General features: G+C 48.7%; 1 protein-coding gene and 1 long non-coding RNA gene across 3 annotated transcripts in view; one reads left to right on the forward strand and one right to left on the reverse strand.

Moving 5' to 3' along the window:
* The window catches only part of LOC147683634 (uncharacterized), a 28,331-nt gene extending 18,499 nt beyond the window's left edge, over positions 1-9,832 (reverse strand). Inside the window, exon 1 of one of the 2 annotated variants that reach the window (XR_015300959.1) lies at positions 9,697-9,832. This is a non-coding gene — a long non-coding RNA (uncharacterized LOC147683634). The remainder of the gene's footprint in view (positions 1-9,696) is intronic. The other variant, XR_015300960.1, reaches the window with a different exon arrangement.
* A 14-nt stretch (positions 9,833-9,846) lies between these two features.
* Positions 9,847-20,211, forward strand: part of SNED1 (sushi, nidogen and EGF like domains 1) — a 2,960,801-nt gene continuing 2,950,436 nt past the window's right edge. Inside the window, exons 1-2 of the mRNA XM_086944023.1 lie at positions 9,847-10,003; positions 10,323-10,539. Coding sequence (XP_086800149.1) covers positions 9,948-10,003; positions 10,323-10,539 — 273 coding nt within the window. The 5' untranslated portion in view covers positions 9,847-9,947. The remainder of the gene's footprint in view (positions 10,004-10,322; positions 10,540-20,211) is intronic.

The following is a 20,211-nucleotide window of genomic DNA, read 5'->3' on the forward strand; positions in this document are numbered from 1 at the left end:
GGCCCTCGGCCCAGTGTCCAATGGCAGTCCATGCGGCAGTTTCCATGACATTAAGGTGTTCTGTAGCCGCCGGGTGATTATTGATCCGTGTCAGCGTCTCCATTCACACCGTTTCTCTCTGATGAGAGCCCTTCCTCTTCTCGTCCTGATGTCTGAGAGCCTGGCAAGTCCCCAGCGGGTTGGTCCCTGTGTTCCCTGTTTGAGCGGCGGGGCTGAGTGGCCGGCCTCCATCCTTCCAGCCAGTCTCGGGCCATTTCCGGTGTATCAAAAAACCATGTCTTGTTGTCTGCCACCACTCTTAACCTCGCCGGAAACAGCATGGAGTATGGAATTTCTCTCGCCCTCAATTCTCGTTTCACGTCTAGGAACGTTCTCCCTCGGCGGGCAACCTCAGCCGTGTAGTCGTGGAAAAAGACCAGCGTGGAGTTTTGAATCTTAACTGGAGGGGACATTCTCGCTGCCTGTAGAATGGCATCCCTGTCCCGGAAATCGAAAAGTCTCGCCAGGATGGGCCTCGGATTTGCGCCCGGTTTTAGTCGTCCTCCCGGTACCCTGTGTGCTCTTTCTACCGAGAAGAAGGTGGACAGTCCCTTAGGTTGGAGCTTCGTTGTGATCAAGTGCTCCACAAAGAGATCCGTCGCTCTTTTCCCTTCAGATTCCGGAACCCCAAGGATTTGAATGTTGTTCCTTCTAGAGCGCCCTTCCTGGTCGTCCAGCTTCTCTTTCAGCGCTTTATTCTCTGCCGTCATGCGTTCCATTGCACTTTGCAGCTCCGACACGTCCTCTACCATCGACTTCGTTACCACTTCCAATGAGCCCACCTTCTCCGACATTTTGTGGAAGTCCGCTCGTATAAGGGTGATGTCCGTAGAGATGGAACCCACTGTGGCCTGCAATTGTGTCAGTGCCCTCATAACGTCATCTAGCGTTGCCTTCTTTCCTCCTGCTCCGTCTGCTGGTTTCGTTGTAGGTGTCCGCCCCTCCGTGGGGGATGAGGCGCCCTTGTTGCAGGCGTACTTGTCTATTCGGGTCTGCGTCGTGCCACCCTTAGAACCTCTGCCCGCCATGATAAGTGTCGCTGCGCCTTGTGATGCACTAGCGCTATCCTGTCCCCCAAATTGTCGGCACTCAGAAAGCTTCTATGGACACTGCGCGTCGCTTGCTGCACCGCTGTCCACCCGTCTATATCACCACAAGCTGACTCACTCCATACCGTTTGCGCTATCAGGGCGAGTTGTTAGATAGTGTTTGTGTCTTGGAGGCCTGCGGATGTATTATAGCCCAATGCAGAACCAGAGTGCTCCCCTTTTTGTTCACCAACACGGGAATGAGCGGTCCTCCTCTCTCTGGAAGTACTATCGCGTTTCAGCGCACCGCCGCCACTCACCCTCAGGGACTCCTCCTGCCAGCTCCAATATAGGTATGGCGTGATGGTCTGCGTCCTCGTGGTGGCAGGGTAATATGGAGCCTCCTCGCTGGGATTTAACGCTACCAGGGGACGTCTGGGTGCCCTTTTGTTAGTACAGCTGTTCAGGGGGTGTCACGAATTTCCGCAGCTTAGTGACACGGACACTCCCGGGGCAACATGGGATGCAGGGGTGTGCTATTAGTCTCTGGTCTGACACTCCGCCTCGGGTTAAGCTCCCTGTTTGCGTCTCCCTCAGCGTCAAGCCCATGCAGGACCGATACTTAGTGTAGTTTAGTTTATGGGGCGTTCTCTGCTCAGCCAATGCTCCGCCTGGTCACAGTGTCCGATTTTCGCTGCCGCCGCCCTGCACCCTATATGTCAACGGAGAGCAGCGTCCCTGCTCTTGCGCCGATCGCGCTCTCACAAGATGGCGTATTGTCACCTGCGTCAGCCCCCCGACCAGCCGCCACAGTCCTTAGTTGGTCGCGACTTCCGGATGGTGTTGCAGTGATCGCCCACTATAAGGTGTAACGCACCTTCCGCTAACGCTGGTCACTTCTGTCCGCCGCTGCTCTGGGCTCCGTAGCTGCACTCAGGTCTTCCCGGGCACTTCCGGTCTACTTCTCCCAGGCCGTCTGAACTTCCGGACAGATTCTGGAAGCACTACAGGTCCCGGCTCCTCTTTGCTTGCCAGGCCGTCCGCTCAGTCATCGAATACGGCACCACCCGGGCATCTATTATTGCCGGTACTTCTGCTCCTGGTACCGCCCGGTCCTGGGCTCCGGGACCCCCCTTTGGAGATCTGTACGGTGACGGATTAGTAATCGGATTATAGGAGAGGTCGCTAAAACTCACGGAGCTCTTCTCCTAGGCAGCCGCCATGCTCGGCTGCTAGCCACGCCCCCATCTCTATATCTTTTTAACGAATTTTAACAAATAGTTATCCTCAATTTAGGTAATAGTGGGTTTTTAGATTAAATATGTTTTAGGATGTATTTAAGTGTGTTAATGAAATGTTTTTTAGATGAATTTTTATCGATATGTATTGTTTGTGGGCCAACGGTCCGAATAAACAAAACAAAACAAGGATGTGTATCATCAGAATATACTCTTGACTAGAACAACAAAATGTAATCAATCATCCAGTAAAAAAAATATATATCTGCATGAACTGGGTGATTAATTTTAAAAGCAAAGTATTTTATTTTAAACAGGTTCCATTATTCAGTATTAATTGCAACAACAAAAAAATGTGCGGGGGATCAATTAGAAACAAGATGTATTTTATTGCAAAAACACGTTTAATTCTTTAGAATTTGTAAGAATATTGTGATGGTTTTTATTAAATTATAACAAACTTGGAAGTATTTGCGCCATTGTGGGTTCAGCCCGCATTCTGCCAGGAGGCGTTTTCTGCGCATGTCTTGTAATTGAGGGTTTTCTTGCGCCCCATCTTTTATCTAAGGTATTGCGCGCACTAGGGGTGATCGGAGACTGGCCACTCGGCCTCATGACAATAAAGGTTTTGGAATAAGATTCAAGGGTAAGTCATGGGGACACAAGTAAAAGTGATGATAAATCGGAAAATCCTAGATGGGAAGAGACAGCGATAGTTCACAAGGTGCAGCCGATTTCTTAGGATAAGCCCACATCTTTCTTTCCTATGCTCAAGGTTGCGCTGGCAAGTAACCACTTTACGTGGAACACCAGGATCATCGGCAGTAAACTGTGGGCAGGATATCACATCAAGCGTTCGCCGTGTCACACATTGGTTAAGTAAGTATAACATGAGTGGGGTCAGCAGCGCTGGGAGAACCCCTGAGGCATTGGAGGACCAACGTTGGGGGCACTGCTCTGGGGGGACAAAAAGCGACAAGAGGATCGACAACAGACATAGGGGCAGCAAGGTTGATTTCAAACATATTTCTTTCATCTACAGGACCATCAAAGGAGGCTAGATTCAACGGCAAGGTCATGGATAGCCAGGGAAATCCCCCATTTTCTGCCAGATGACAACAGTCGACGAGCCTCAGCCCAGCCCGTCTCAGGATGCAGACCGGGCAGCGTTTATGAACATACCCAAGGACTAGAGTGGGCAAGGGGCATCATGAATGCACAAGAGCCCGAGGACGCCCCAGTTGAAGGGGACAGACCCAGCGGGCAACAGCCTGCTCCAGCAGGCCACTAAACAGGGAATCCCTGGCTGAAGCCCGATAAAGAAGGCTAGGGCCCCAGGAAGACAGCACAAGTGGCGGCAACAATAGACACTAGCAATATAGCACCTTCAGGGATGGAATCCCTGGACAGAATGGGTAAGCTAAAGGACACAGTGGTGAGCTTTATGGTGGACTTTAAAACCAGGTTCGCCAGCTCAAGGACACAGCAGCATCACAGTGGCACAACCCATTTGGGGGGGGGGGGGTTGCACCTATGACAGAAATAGGTGTGGGGGGCAATTTGGCGATAAGGAGGTATCTGGTGCAGCCACAAATCTACCCCTAGTTACTCCACCCCTGCTGTCCGCTGTGAAGAGACAGTTACAGGCAGCCCAGGCTGTCACAATTCGGTCCCTGTGCTCTCGTGCCCACCACCAGGGGGCCGAATTGTGGGGCTTTCCAGTGGTCTAATATGCCTCCAGACACTCACATGTATGCATATCCTGACTTCCAGGCATTTGGACACTTATTGGGAATTGACATCCATTCCCAATCTATGCCAGGTTTTTTGACAGCCAGCCTGCTTATATGAAGCCAACATGCTCATGTTTGGAACTCCATTACCCAGAATTCCCTGCTCACTGCTTTGTCTCCACCTCTGCAGGCCAAGGATGGGTAGAGGAATTAAGTTCACCTGTGGCTGGCTGCTGCTAGCCTGCTCACACCTGATGCATGTGATTACTGTGAGCTCTTATAAGCTCCAGCTCCCTTCAGGCCAAGGTTGGTCATTGTAGTTGTTTACCAGTGTGACCGTTCCTGGTTTCCAGTGCTCCTGAGCTTTTGCTATTCTTTTTTCCAGTGTTTCCCGAGGTTTAGTTATGCCTTGTTCCTGACCTGCTGCTGTGTTCCTTGTTCCTGAATTAGCACTGCCTGCAGTGCTACCCTGACCCCTGAGCCTTAGTATTCCTGGTTCCTCAATTGCAGCAGTTTCCCTTCTCCTGAATTAGCACTGCTACCTTATTTCCTGAGCTATAGCTATTCCTTGTACCTGAATTAGCACTACTCCTGAGCTGTACCTATGTCCTGTTTCCTGCCCTAGCACTGCCTGCAGTGCTACCTTTGACTCCTGGAGCTTTTGTAATTTCCTGTTCCAGAACCGGCACTGTCTGCAGTGCTGCCTTTACTCCTGAGCCTTAGCTCATTTCTTGTTCCTGCCCCAGCACGGCCTTCTATGCTACTTTGTTTTCTTGATTCCTTAACCTGCACTATTCTAGTATACCCTTGTAGCCTCCCCTTCTGTATATCCTTTTCCAGTCCCTGCCCTTCTTCCCATTTCCTTGGTTCCAGTTCAACGTTGCTGTCTTTCTATTCCGATGTCTTGCTTCTGTTGCGTTGTATGTGTGTTAGCTTTTTCTGCCAAGTGTGCCCTGTCATTTCCTTCCATTCCTGTTGGAACACTCCTCCTTGCTAGCTCCTTGACTATTGTGCTTGTGTTTAGTTCTAGCGATTTGCTGTTAATGACTTGCGTGTTCCTGTTTGATCGCCAGGATCCGTGGGGACAGCGGACTACCTAGGTGTTGTTTCTTGTTCACTGTGAATATTGTCTTTGAGTTACATTTATAACATCCCCATAGGTATAAGCTCCACAGACCCTGCCTTTGCATCCATATCCTACCTGTGGGTATTTGCACTGCGTATCTGTAACAGCAGTTGTGGGTAAGAAACTTATAGAGCTTCAGTCTTACCTTGTGGAGCTCCTGAGTGCTTTATCCCGCATCCCCCTTTATTGCTAATGTTGTATGATATATATGTCTTGCTCGTCTGTCCTGGGTGTAGTTAGTCTGAATGTTAAATTGCCTTGTGAGTGCCCTTCCTTTCCGAGTCTTAGCCATCTTGTTCACTTTTACAGGCTTCCCCTTTGGATCCCTTTTCCTCTTCTGACTTCATGTGTGATCCTGGGCAGCACTGTACTGCTCTCTGTACTTTTTCTACCCCATTCCCAGTCCTTGCCCAAGTCCCTGACTGTGTTCCTGACATAATCCCGGACAGTTCCTGACACAGGCTCCTGGCAACAGTGCCACAAGAAGCAGTCATATTACACCAATCAGCTCCCCTACTTGGGGGCCTCAACCGCCCCGTCTTCTGTGGTAAAGGGCCTCAATATACAAGGTCAAGTTAGGGCATATTGACAACCTGTGTAACCACGCTATCCCCGGGAAAATCCTGGGGGGGGGGGGGGGGGGAGGGGGGGGAACTAGAGGCACGGGCGCTAGGAGCAGGCAGCCTTTCGCATCAAATGCTCAACACAAAAAGGGACTTCTCCCAATATATTGACCAAGGTGCTCAAAGATTAAATAGTGAGTGTGGACATCTCACAAAAAGTGAAGGACTGACCATATTTACCACAGTGAGGGGACAATAATTTCCCTATTTCACTGTTCACTTGTTTTTAATACCATATAACTGCCGGTCACATAAAAAAAAAAAAATTGTAACTGTAATGGTTTTTAAATCTCACTCACTCATTACGGGCCCCCACCTAGTTCAGAAGTGCATCCCTGTCGTCAGGTGTATGCCCGCCCTCTACCAAACCGAGCTTCTAGAGTGAGAGTACTGCCGATGATGAAGCATGACACCTGGTGGTGTGTGCGGCCAGTCCTTCACTTTTTGTGAGATGTCCACACTCTATTTAATCTTTGAGCACCTTGGTCACTATACTGGGAGCGGCCCCTTTTTGTGTTGAACATATTGACAACCTACCAAGCACGAGCACAGGGCTTCCCCCCCATCTTGAGTGAGGCGACAAAGGAAATGCACCCAGCGGGAAGAAACTGCCTCTGGTCACAGTTGCCCCTTTGGTATCTGGTTGCTGCTCTCTGGTGTGGCAGGTGCCACATGCAGCTAGGGATGGGACTTGGCGATGAGAATTTGCTGACATATTCACACTGCTGATGCATGAGAAAGACATGAGGCGGAAGAGCGGTAAGGAGAAGCACAAGAAGGGGAGATACCAAGCATGGCCAGAGAAGACCATTGAAAACTGACTGGAGGCTTTCTCCATCCTGTCAGCTGTAGTTATGGAGATATATCCCGAACAGGAACTGTGATTCTTTCAATAATTGCACACGATTCACAATGAGGTGATCGAATCGGGGGACATTGGATGGTATAACTACGACAAGGGATTCATAAAAACGAAGGCCAAGTGCCCCAAACTTGGCTGGGACCGAAAGAGGTCCAGTTTGGATGGAGCATTTGGGCAACTTCACCCCACCCAGAGGGATTCATACAACAGGAATATGATTTAGCATTCAACATGTAAAGCACAGAGCCAGCTAGGGAGATGTCCCTTCAAGGCGCACAAGGAGTGGCAGGGCACAGGTTGGGGTTTCAGAAGGCCTGCCCTGGATACGTGCAGATTATACAAACACTGGGTCATGGTCCTGGGGGATGGCATGCAAATGTGCCCACAACTGCTCCAAGTGTGAGCCCCCACACCCAGCAGCACTTCAATGGTCACATGGGTGAGGGGAGGTGACACACTACTTGGATGATTTTCATTGGGAAGAAGGGGTCACAGGACTTTGCGGTGGCACTACAAGTGTTTCAGGGCCTGACAGACCAGCAATGGGATCCCCTGGCTCCCGGTAAGATCTAGGGTCCTGTGCAGGTTCTGACGTTTCTGTGTATAGAACAACACACTCTGAAGGGCATGTCCAGACTGCCCTTGGACAAGAAGAAGGCATTGATTTAGGACATCCAGACGTCATTTGCAAAGGACAAATTCACTATGGGCACCATCCAGAGCCTACTGGGTAAACCACATTTTGTGCAAGGGTGATCCCAGCGGTAGGATTTTTGCCAGAATGCTGGGCAGTGCCATAGCTAATGGGACACGAAAACACTACCTCGTTAGACTAAGAAAATATTTGAGACAGGATCATATAATGAGGGCGGAATTCTTGGCAAACTTCAATGGGATATTGATATAGAGATGCCCCTGGAAGGGCAGCCTCAAATGGTGACTTTTTACTGATGCATCATGCAGGGAAGGTTTTGGCACAATAATGGGGCGCGAATACATTCTTGTTTTCAATGGCTCCGTTTTCCGGAGGCTAGGCCACAAGTAAAAGCAGAGACGGTTTCCTCCACACCTTTGGCACCTATTGCAGTGGACCAACGCTTAATGGAACTGGGTGAGCCGTCACTCATCCCTGGGACTTGGAGACGTAACAAGACCTGCGTCTCCACTTTCTGCAAGGTTTCAGGGGAATGGGGCGGTGATACAGCACCACTTGAGGGCAAAATGCAGCATTTTGTTCTATGGGTCAGGGATCAGAACAAGAGCCACTTTTGGATCATGGGACACTTAGCAGCAGTTAGTCACCATGCCAAACTGGTAGATCACCAGGACCCAAATAGGCTTTCCCCATTAGGGCGGCACTCAAAGGCTGGGCCAGAGGAGAAGTACAGGCACCAGATAACAGGTCACCCATTGAATTCCGCATCCTATAGGGGATGATAGATTGTGTGCACAGGGTTACATATTCCACCTACGAGACCAGCCTATTTGCTGTAGCATTCAGCCTGGCATTTTTGGGTGCTTTCAGAGTCAGCGAGTTGGTAGCTAGATCAAAGAGAGATGGAAAAATGGTTTCCATATGCAGAAAGGAAATCAGTGTACTAGGGGGCGCCTAAACAGTAACGTTGAAGATCCAAGACTGATCAGGAGTGGCATGGAAAATGCATAGTGCTCCAGTCCCTGGGCATCAAGAATTACTGCCCGGTCGGGTTTGTCACAGATTACATGGCACTACGTCCCAACACAGGGTGTTACCTGCTACCAAAAGCAGATCATTTGCACCTTACTAGATATCAGTTTGAGCAAGTGATGTGTCTTGTTTAGAACTGTCAAGATTTTCAGGGACTGGCCAATGATACTCTAGCCATTCCTTCTGAATTGGAGCAGCCACCACAGCCTTCAAGGTGGGCCTCACCCCAAACGCATCAAGAAGATGGGTCGGTAGGATTCTCAGAGCTACAGCTGTTATATTCGTCAATGAAGGGGCACGCAAGTGGCAAACATTAATTGTGTGTGGATTGGAAATGTGTGTCCCTTGTTTGTGGTTGGTTTCTTTCATTGCCATTTAACATTGTGGTCTTGGTGAAGTAGAACCCGGAAGGGACTAGCTCAGGGTTCATGTTAATTTATTGTGTGTGTAAAAATTAAACAGTGTGTAACAATGCGCATTTAATTATTTCATCAGGGTTCAAGGTGTGGATGATTGGCAACTTATTCATTGCTAGGGTGGCGCAGTGGGTAAAGACCAGGACCTGGTACCCTATGCTGAACCCCAGGAGTTGTTACGGCAGGACTCTGGATGGAAAACATTGGTGACCTGCTAGTCCTTCAGGCGGTTGTAAGCCTGAGCAACCGGGGGCTTGCTTTGCAGCGCCCCAACCATAAAAAGGCACAAGGACTGGTGGTCCAAAGTTATTAGGGGGGGGGCACCCCCAGATAAAATGGTAGCACACATTGGGTTGGCTAAGGTGACGTTTGGCTCACCAGGTGGGTGGGCATCTTAGGTATCTCATCGCTACCTACCCTTGGTTAACCCACTACGTTGGCATACTTCATGTATGAAATAAACCTGTAGCAAACTGCATTCATAGAAACTTTGTGTGTAGTGGTTACTTATTGCACGACGTATTAGGTACCATACTATGCTTCGGGGGAGGGCAGCAAATATCGGCAATATGTAGCATGATTTTTCGCTGGAGTAGATTAAAAAACCGTGGGAGTTGCCGGTTTTCGGAATCAGTCAGTCAATGGCTCTAGCTGTCCCTAGCAGAAGGGGGTGTCCAGTGGAAGCACAACATTTAGTGGGCGTAGCGGGGCCGAGGACATCCTCCCCCTACTAACAGATCTCGCTTAGACTACGGCTCTAGGAGTCCCAGTTACTCGCGCTACCCTGGCTTACCTCAGTCCGGATCATAGGGAGCTGAGAAAAAGCTAGAAAAGGCGGAAAGGGGCAGTGGAGTTGCGCAGCGGGGGTAGGGGGGCTACGGTTGCAGCTGTGGCTCGGGGCGTCAGGAAGTGCTGGCATTGACCTGATGATTACTGCTGCTTACCCGCCCTGGCCGCAGGCTTCAGCCTTCCGCCTGGATGGGCACTGAAAAGCGGAGTGCTTTGCCACCCGGCAGGAGCACCTATAGCAGTGCACCGGATTCTTCTTCGCTGTAGTGTTTCGATGACCTGGCAGGTTCGCGACCGGGCTGCTGCGACCCTCGGACGCCGAGCCCGCTCACACGGCTCCCTCCGCCTCCGTCTCACCAAACGTGCTCTCACGGCGTCAAAGCGTAACTCATGAACGACACACTGAATGTGGTTTCAAGAACGTTTAAAACGCCCAGGGGAGCCCAGTGGACAGACTCTCAGGTGGGTGGAGAGAACTCGTAGAGTGGTGGGGGCGTGGTGCCGTGCTAGAGAGCACACGCTTCAGCCCCCCCTCCAACCCCCTCCTGACTACCTCATTCAGTGTCTTTGGTGGGAGTCCGTGTTCTGGATTCGAGGGACGTAAATAGTACTCGATAGTTTTTGTCACCTTTTTTGATTCGCGGCTGAGTTATCCATCGTATAACTAATGACATGTTATGTGGGCTTTTCTTTGGGTCAGACATGTTTCCAACTGCGCGCCGCTAGTTTGTTAAACTCTTTTAAGCCAACCTTGCGTGTCGCCTTCCCCATCACTCACTAGGACGTCGGCTGGCATGTGGGAGCTCACCTCCTGGATGTCGATTATCTCCATGCTGAGCTGTGCAGTCGTGAGGGGCTGGGTGCCCCTCGAGGACTTCTACCCCTTCGGCCCGGAGAGAGGCGACGCGGTGACCCGCAAGCAGGATGATGGCGGCTCGGGTTTGCTTGCCATCTCGGTGCCCTTCCCCTTCTTTGGAGAAACGCACGCTGGACTGTATGTAAGTTCTGGTTTCCGTGATTATGTAACTGTTAGTGATATTTGTTTAGGACTCTCATCCTAATATACCCGCGGGAGAAACTAGAGTTTACTGCGGCTATAGGATATAATCTCAGTTCGCAGTGGTTCCATTGGAGGCGGAGTTTTCTTTCCTCATGAACATAGTCACGTTTCTGTTCTTATTTAAAGTCCGTAAAGAACTACGATGCCAATCCTGCTCAGTGCGCAGGCCTGCACAGGTGACTTAGTGAGTAGTAAGTACTAACCCACCACTGAAGAGGGTGGTGAGACTTTAGCTCCACCCACGGCTTCGTAGCAGCGGCCAGGGCCAACTGAATTTTTGATGAGATCCAGTTCGGAACGTGACTTACGACCCCATCTTGTAATATTCATGGTGAACTTGAAGCATTACCCATTTTTTTATACCTTTAAAATTAAACTGTAATTTTGTCCATCAGATGGCCGTGGTCAAATTATGCTTTAGATACGGCCCTCCTTGACATACAATTTGACACCCCTATGTTATATGCATCCCTATCTACACATGCTGCATAAAGTACTGAAGCTTGTTCTAAATAACAACTTCTAGTTTTTTCTACATCCCTACACATTTCAGTACATTAGCCATGTGGCATCATATACCTTTAATTTACAGTTCTTTATCTGCGATGTCCATCGTATATTCAGGATAGCCGTATCTTTACCAGATAAACAGGACAGTCATGTCGGGTGGTTGCACTACCTGGAGCAACTAGACCAGGAGTGGTTGGGTCTTCACCGCAATGCTTGGGTTACCTTCCGACAAGATATGCTGTCTCATAATTGTGTTATTATGATTATGTCTTCTATTCGTTTTGCATACAATGGAGGGGTATAATCAGAAAAGACTGTACAGTTTATGTCCCTGTCAATGCCATTCTCATTCTTTGCAGTCGAAAATAAAGTGCGTTATAAAAAAAAAACAGGACAGCCATGTAACATTAACTTACATTCAATCGAGCTGAGTAGGGTCAGTGTTTGTGAAACTTTGGTAAGTACGTAACCCTCCTGGACGTATGTTGCACATCCCCTTTCTAGATGTACTCTCCTAAGTATCCTCTGTACAGATCTGATCTAATGAATAGAGGCATGAAACATTGCATGGTTCAGGCATGCACACTTTTGACCTTGCTGTATGCCAGTACTGGGATGAGATATGCCGTAGATGAATGCCTCAAAGAAACACCACTGTCTATTCCATGTTAAAGATTTGGGCCCAATTTTGATATAAGCCTTGAACAAGCATTAATAATGCCATTTATTTTTTGCACTTGGATCTAGATATTTCTTTGTCCTGTAACAAGTAATGAAGACTTGGTTGATGATTATGCATTACTGCATAATTTTAATATGTGAAATATTCACATAGTACTTTAATGCCAGATATGACAACTCTCTATTCACACTTGGTCGGACTGGGACAGAAAGTAGGTCCGAGCACCAAAATAAAAGTGACCCTGATTAGCAAATCAGAGGGCCCAAAAATATCTCCCATTTTCAAGCCGGGCCGTTTTGAACTTGTAAATACATGCGTTATAAGTGTTTTGTACTGCATTCATTTGTGCTTGCTGCAAGCAGTGTTTGTGGTAATATCATGAACATCAAATGTAAAAACAAGCCCATGAAATGGTAACACAGGCCTACTAACTGCCCAAACAGGCCCACACACTGGACTTTTAACCCAGCCTTTCGAACATAGCTTATTATTATTTTTTTGTTGATTTATTATGTTTCATATAGCGCAAACATAACCCTTTCAGATACCAGACCGCTGTACATCAGGAAAGCAAAAAATTAAACCGATAGGAGTATACAATTGTGAATGAACAACAAGGTCAATATAAGAACGATGGGTATGTAATAGTACCTGAGAGACTTGTGAAAGGTCAAGACATGCAGTTTGGATGGAGTCTGGGAAGGGTGCATCTACATCGGGAAAAGACTGTTCATTAGTAGATGCTTTACTTTTAGTTTGAAGAGGGCAGTTGAGGGGTTGGATCTGGTCTGAGGACGAAGAGAGTTCCACATTTTCAGGATGATTCTGGAGAAGTAACGCTTGTAGGTTTTCTTTCTTTTTTTATTTATTTGTATGGCTTCAGTAAAATGAATTAATGAAAAAAGTCAAAGGGAGCTTGTGCTACGTAAAGTTCTGTTCTCGCCTGCAAGGACACATTACACATTTCTTGGCCAGGTAAGTTGCAGTGTTGGGGTGAAGACTTTTATGAGTCAAGGATGCAATTTTTAGATGGATCATTACCTCATGGGGTAGCCAGTTCTGTGGTCTTTGGTGATGTAATCACTTTTTTTGAGCCTGTGATGAGTCGAGCAGCGTTTTTTTTTTAAAATTTTTTTTTCCCAAGTACACATATTGTATATTTATGCATTTATACATTTAGTCATATACATTTACCTTTATATATTACAATATCCGGTTTGTCGACTTTTCACAAACTTTAACCTCTTTTTTTTTTTTTGAAACTACCAACATTTTCAAATCCTTCATATACCTTTCATATTACATTTCTCATAAACTACCCTATATTGCCACGGTCTCCTTCCATTTAGCTATTGGTTCCCAAATTTTTAAACCAAGCCTTCTTCCCCTTTTCCCCTTTCGAGCATAAATTGCCTTCTCCTGGCCGCCAAGACCTGGAACTCCCTCCCGTCCGACCTGCGCCTGACCCAAGACCACCTCTCCTTCAGGAAGAAGCTGAAGACCTGGCTGTTCGAGCAGTAGCGGCACCCCCCCTCCCCAGCGCCTTGAGACCCTACGGGTATGTAGCGCGCTTTATAAGTGTCACTGATTGATTGATTGATTGATTCTCAAGATTATACATGGCTAATAAATTCGCCAACCAGGTTTGCATATCCGGGGGATTCTTATCCAACCATGCTCTTGCTAGTGTCATCCTGAGCACTGCCATAGCCATAAACATGAATTCTTTTTGGGCAGTAGCTCCCTCTGGAGCTCTCCCCAACATTATCAGCATAGGTGTTAAACGTACTTGTACCAGTAATGTCCTACCAAGAAAATCCTCCACGTCTTTAATCAAAGTAAATAGTTGTGGGCAGAGGGAAAACATGTGCACAATATCTGCCTCTGCTGAATTGCATCTAGGACAAGTGATACCAGTGGTTCCTCCCCACTTAGCTATCCTGGCTGGAGTGTGGTATAATGAAAACAGAGTTTTATAGTGCTGAGACTGAAGGGGAGCTGAGCATAAAATGGTGCGTCCCAAGTCCAAAGATTCCTGAAAAAATACCGGCTCTCCATTCAGTTTTTTCAGCCCACTTGTTGCTAAACTTGTCAATATCATCACCCTTTCTTATTGCGAGGCATGCTTAAAAGGATCTGATCGTGCAATCCCCACCTAGTTTTATCTTCTCCAATATCTCACTTCTGCCAAACCCAGCTTTACCACCCTGTTTGTTACTAAAGAAGCTCCTTACTTGTAAAAATTAAAAAAAAATCCCTTTTATCAATACCATATTTGGAGGACAGAGCTGAAAACTTTTTTTTGGTTGTAAGCTTTTATTCGATATACAGATATCTTGAAAGAAAATTACATACAATAAAAACATTTCAAGACATGCAGCTAGTCAATACATACATCATTAAAAAGTTAAGAACCGGGTAAGCTCCCGAATAAATTAATTAAGAGTACAATTAAACAGAAATTGACAGCCTCTTGGAGCGAATCAACCAGAATTGTTTTAAAAATTTGGAGACACCACAAACAATAACGGGGGAGGTATCTGACATTAAAATGCGAAGGGCAACCAGGTGACTGCATGTTCCCATGTTAGAGAAAAGGGGCTTGAGCCAGTACTTCCTTGGTCTTAGGTAGTCCGGGCACTCAAACATAATGTGAGCCACCGTTTCAGGTCTAGTGGGACAATGGGCACAAAACGGAGACAGAGGAGCACCAGATTTCCATTTCGATATTAAAGCTACGATTGGGAGAATGCCCACTCTAAATTTAAAATACAGTGCCCTATCGGCTGGGAGAGTGATAAAATCAAAATAGGATTCGTATCTTGTCATGTCCTTTAGGAGCAAAAAAGATCTCGTGGAATTACAATGGGAAGAGTTCATGATTAGCTGACCCGCAGCCCAATCCCAGTAGAGTTTCTTCAAGACATCTTTTGGGGGTGACGTTTTTGCGCTCCAATGTTCACCAAGGCTAAGGTCATATAACAGTTTCTTGGTATCCCTCAGCCATTTGATTTTGGCCCAGCCGCCCATATTCATTATCTCAGTTAGACCGTTTGCATAGGATTTCAGTTCCTCCACCCTCCAGATCCGGGACCACAATAAGAGCGGGCGTAAACGCGCTTGGTTTTTAATGCTCTTGCAGCCCGTATCTAATAGTACGGGAACTGTTGGTGTACTTAAGGGGAGACAAAGGAGGTCCTTCAGAAACCTATTCTCAGCTTTTTCCAATGAGTCCAGGTTTTCATGTCCCCATATCTCCGCCCCGTATAGGGCCGACGAAACACCTTTAGCCTTGTATATTTCGAGGACTGGCGCTATTCTCTCAACAGGGCGCCACCCACTCTCTTGTGACTTAGAAGCATTTTGTCTATGTGCGTGGACCAGCTCATGCTATCTGTTAAACGAAGGCCCAGATAATCAAATTGGGAAACTCTCTCCAGGGGTATAGAGTTGAGAACAGGAGGGCTTCCGAGCTTCATCGGGGGATGTAGAATTAGGTACTTCGTTTTGTCTACATTAATGACAAGACCTCGAGCGTCACAAAAGTCCTGGAAGCGGTTGAGTAGTTTCTGCAATCCTTGGGGGGTTTTCCAAATTAGAAGAGTGTTGTCCGCAAAAAGCAGAGTCGGCACTCGTACACCCCCCAAACAAGGGGCGTCAGCCGGTTCCTTCTGAAGGTGGTCAACCACCCCGTTAACATACAACGAAAACAGGGTGGGGGCCAACACACACCCTTGTCTCACATCCCTTAACACTGGGATCTTCTCCATGGTCTCGCCGTTGCTCCCCCACCGTACCTGGGCGAAGTTACCTTCATGCAGCTTGATAAGCAGAGATAACATATAGGGAGGCATCCCCAGATTGTGTAAAACCTCCCACAACCGCCCCCGTGGAACTAGGTCAAAGGCAGTCTTCAAGTCAATAAAGGCTAAGTAAAGACTGCCCTTGCCCAGTTCCACCACCTTCCAGTTAATAAGGGCCAACCTAAACGCCTGCTCCACGGTTCCTGTTCCTGTACGGAACCCAGCTTGATAGTCGGAGAGTATTCTATTTTCATTGACCCAATGCAGAATACGCCCCAGGAGCACCTTTCCCGCTACTTTCTGCGAAGAGTCAATGAGATTAATGGGCCTGTAGTTCCCAGGGCTATTCCTGCAACCTTTTTTAAAGATGGGGACTACCACTGCCCCTTTCCAGGAATCAGGGACCGGCCCACCCTTCATAATATCGTTAAGTACTGCCGATATTATTTTCCCCCACTCTGTTGGGTAAGCCTTCAACAAGTCTCCAGGCAGGCCGTCCGGTCCTGCCGCCTTCCGGGGTGCCACCCACTGAATGACATTCTCAACCTCCTGAGGGGTAAACAGATCTAGGATAGCTGGCTCAGGGGAGGGTGCTAAAAGAACAATTTCAAAGGGAGCCCCTTCTCCAAGGGCATAAAGTGCCCCAAAATGATTGGCCAAACTCTGGGAGGGGATATTACCAGTCCTTAGGGTGTCATCAGGCTTGCTACGCTTCCCCACAAGTAGCCAGAACCCTCTTGAGTCTTTGTTTCTACTAGCTACTAGCAGGTCCTCCCAAAATTTTTCCTCCCATTCCCTCTTTGCAAGAGAGATTGACCTAGAGTACAATCTCCTTGCCTCTTTCACTCTGGATGGGGAATTGGATTTTACCGCTTCTACCAGCCTTGTTTTTAACACTCTACATGTGGGGGTATACCATCCCTTTGCTTGGGTTTGCTTTGATTTTCCCTCCCAGCTACTTGATGGGACAGTAAATAAATTTGTTAGTCTTTGTCAAGATTCGAAACTCCCCACAGGCTGCTCCCACTCCCCCCAGGGATGAATCTAAACTTTGTTAGGCTTTAGATAAAACAAGCATTACCTGTTCAACCCTCTCCTTGGAAAGTGAAAGTTTTTCCCACTTTAGGCGCCTCCCGCAGGAGGCAACTTGCGATTCGCCAAGACCTACCAGACGAGAGGTGGATGCATTCTCCCTTCCTGATGCCCACCAGCACCCCATTGTGAGAGAGAGTATATTATGGTCACTCTCTATGGTGGGGACCACGACCATATCTTTTAACTCACTCCATAAACCCACATCGAGCATGATATAATCAATCCGCGATGTGTGGTTTGGTCTATTATATGTGTGCCCCCCCCCCCCTTGTCTGATTTGGTCCTGCCATTCACCGCCCGTAGCTCGAACTCAATAGAAAGGGAGTATACTTGGAGGGCCACCTGCGACCACCTTCTGATTGGTTGTATCTCTAAGCCCGGAATCCCTCTAACACTATCCAGCTCTTCCTGGTGCAAGGAAACATCCGAGCCCAAGGGCTCGAATGTACAGTTAATGTCACCTGCAATCATAGTGCAAGACTTGTGGGGAGTTGCTTTTAGAAGACCCTCCAGTATTTTAATAGTTGGTGACTGGCTACCCCCTTTGGTGCTACGTGCATAAATATTGAAAATATTCAGCACGGCTCGATTCCGGAAGTCTTTCAAAATGATGTTTTGAATGTCAGGGCAACCCGTTTGACACTCCACTATCCTACAGTTTAGAGACGCTGACACCCAGATTAAAAGACCACCGGAAGGGCGTCCTTTCTTAGAAGACGAGCATATAGCCGAGACAGAGCTGGTTGAGTAACCTGCTCTGTGCACAGGATCCATGCTCCAGGTCTCCTGGAAGATGCATATGGCATATTCCTCTACCAAAGCATTCCAGTCTGGCAGTTGTATCTTCCTAGTAATTCCAGCCACATTCCAGCTGGAGACCCTGAAATCGGGGTCCACTACAGCCGCAGCACAGCTGCTCGCAGGAACAGGACAGGGGGGCAAGCCCGCCAGAGGACCATCAGATCCCAGATAAGGGCTGGAGGTTTGGGGCCTACTAGCTCCCGCTATGCCATTTGATATTAGCGGCAATTCCTCCAAGGGAGAGGAATTGGGCGTCTGTTTCGGGTCAATAGTTACACTGTTCAGTTCCTCCCCTAACAGCCCATCAGCTCCCTCAGGTCAACACCCCCCAAGATTCTAATGGGGAACAGACCAGCCGACCTGGGGGTAAGACAGAGGTTCCGCTGGCCAACATACACCCATGCTTTGACAAAGAGGATTAACACTCACACCCAGTTTTTGTGATTTAGACACGGGCCTGGGGTAGAAATAGGACAAATCCACTGCTTGTATACCCTCGCTAGCTCCCTCTTGGCCCGAGGCACAAATTAATCCTGCCACCCTAGGGTCCTGAAAGTTGACAATAATGCAGTCCCCCTCCAGATGCTTCTTACCTTGACCCACCCAATCCACTCTACGGACGGCTAATATCAGCCCGTCCACACCGGGGGGTAAGGTTTTTTTTGACAGTAGCCAATGAATACACTTGTTTTTTAACATCTGGTGTGTTTCAGTTTGATTTTCCTTCAATGGGGGGACTTTTACCAAAACAGTCACATAAGGGTGACAGTCAGGGGGAAGGTTTACCGACTGCCTCCTTTGTGGCGGCCTCTGGGGACCGACTACAGGTGGCGCAAGAGTTGTCTTGTTCTTGTCGGGGATAGGTGCAGGGCTAGGGCTAATGCCCTTTACTTTCTCTGCCCCCTCCACGGCTTGGTTGGCCTTAGACGGATCCACTTTGTCTACTGCTTTGGGCTGGGATGGCTTTTGGGGTTTAGTTTTAGGAAGGTCAGGGGATTTTTGTTTAGATTTTGAATGGCATCCTACTGAGGGCACAGAAGGAACTGCGGTTAAGGATGCAGCTGTTTTCCCCCACACTGGGAGTGCAATAATTGGAGCCAACATCTGGACCTGGGCTACAGGGAGTGATTTCCCTACCTCCCCCACCATATTATTCTCGCTCACTCTAGTCTGCAATTTAATCAGATTTTTGAGCGAGCAAAAATTATCAAGTGTTGTTTGCTCTAGCTTATTTAATCTTGTGCCCAATCCTTCGACTATACTTAACAGAGGGGCTAAAAGGCTAGTGAGCTTATTAATAATAATGTTGGAGTAGTCAGGGACTGCCATGCTTGGTGTATTACTATTAGGGTTTGGGAAGCAGCACCCCTCTTCTGGTATTGGGCTTGGGAGGTTCCCCTCTGATGGTACTTCCTCTATGACGGGGGTTGGAAGGGAATGCGATCTTGGCCCCAGCCCTCTGCGTTCTTGCTTCTTGGAGCGTTTAGAAAGGGTGACATATTTCCCCTTCCGACAGCAACCACCCCTCTTCCCCTTATCGTGTGCGGGCAGGACCAAAGGTCTAGCGGGCTCAACTACTTCTTCCACGATATCCTGGTTAATTGGAGAAGGTACCACGCTGGTCGTCGGAGGCTGCGTTCCATTTGGAGGCGAAGCCCCAGACTCCTCGAAAACCTCCTCAGCCTCATAGACCTACGGCCCCGGCAGTAACACTGCCAGTTTCTCAAGCCTATCAACACTGTCCCCTATTGTTGAGATCCGAGACTTCTGAGGATTACCCGCTGTTGGGGGACGTGAAACGTTATTAGGAGACGGAGACATTGCCAGGGCCACGGCCCCTAGGGAAGAGCGCCTAGTAGGGAGATATACATCAGAAAGGCGTTTTTCTGTCATCACTATTTCTTTTTCAATTACCGCCGCTACTCTGGTAATGAAACGGTCCATAGTGCCGATCATGGTAGGCGGGGTAGGGCCAGCACCACCTCCCTCACTCCTCAGAGACTTCCCTGACCTGGTAGACATCGCAGGGTTGTTTATCTCAAGTATGGACTCAATAGTCACACTATCAGCACGCTGGCGGAAAGGGACGTGGCCCAGCCCAGCCTTGACAGCCCCTGACTGCCACAGACTGCCCGCCCTTTGCCCGAGCTTCGCTCGGCGTCCCGCTCGCGTCCCGCTGAGCGTCCTGCGCGTTGTTAATAAGGGGCGTTGCAGGCGGGGTGGGCGTGTCTGTCAGGGGGCGCGGCCTTGCACACCTGTGCAGAGCAGGGACTGGCGCGCTTCCTCTGCCGACTCGAAGTACCTCCTCCTCCTCCTCCGGACGTCCGACTGGAAGTCAGCTGGCAGCCGCCCCTCACCGTGAGCTGCGCAGCGGCACCCGCGGAGCGGGTGCTGCAAGTCGTGATTTTAGCAGCAACAGCACGGTGGATCCCGATCCGGGCAAAGGCAGGCTCCTCCAACTCACAGGTCGGGTCAGTGGCGGCGTTTGTACAGACCCGCAGGCAGCACCTCCCTCGGCAGCAGTTAGGCAGTTCAAGGTGTCCCACACTCTGTAACAGGAGGCCGGCTTTTGAGAATGGCCAGGTGGGTGGGCGTGTCTGTCAGGGGGCGCGGCCGTGCACACCTGTGCAGAGCAGGGACTCCTGGTCTTACGAGTCCCTGCTGGCGCGCTTCCTCTGCCGACTCGAAGTACCTCCTCCTCCTCCGGACGTTCGACTGG

The sequence above is a fragment of the Lissotriton vulgaris genome, chromosome 11 (assembly GCF_964263255.1).
Source record: "Lissotriton vulgaris chromosome 11, aLisVul1.2, whole genome shotgun sequence".
NCBI classification, from domain to species: domain Eukaryota; kingdom Metazoa; phylum Chordata; class Amphibia; order Caudata; family Salamandridae; genus Lissotriton; species Lissotriton vulgaris.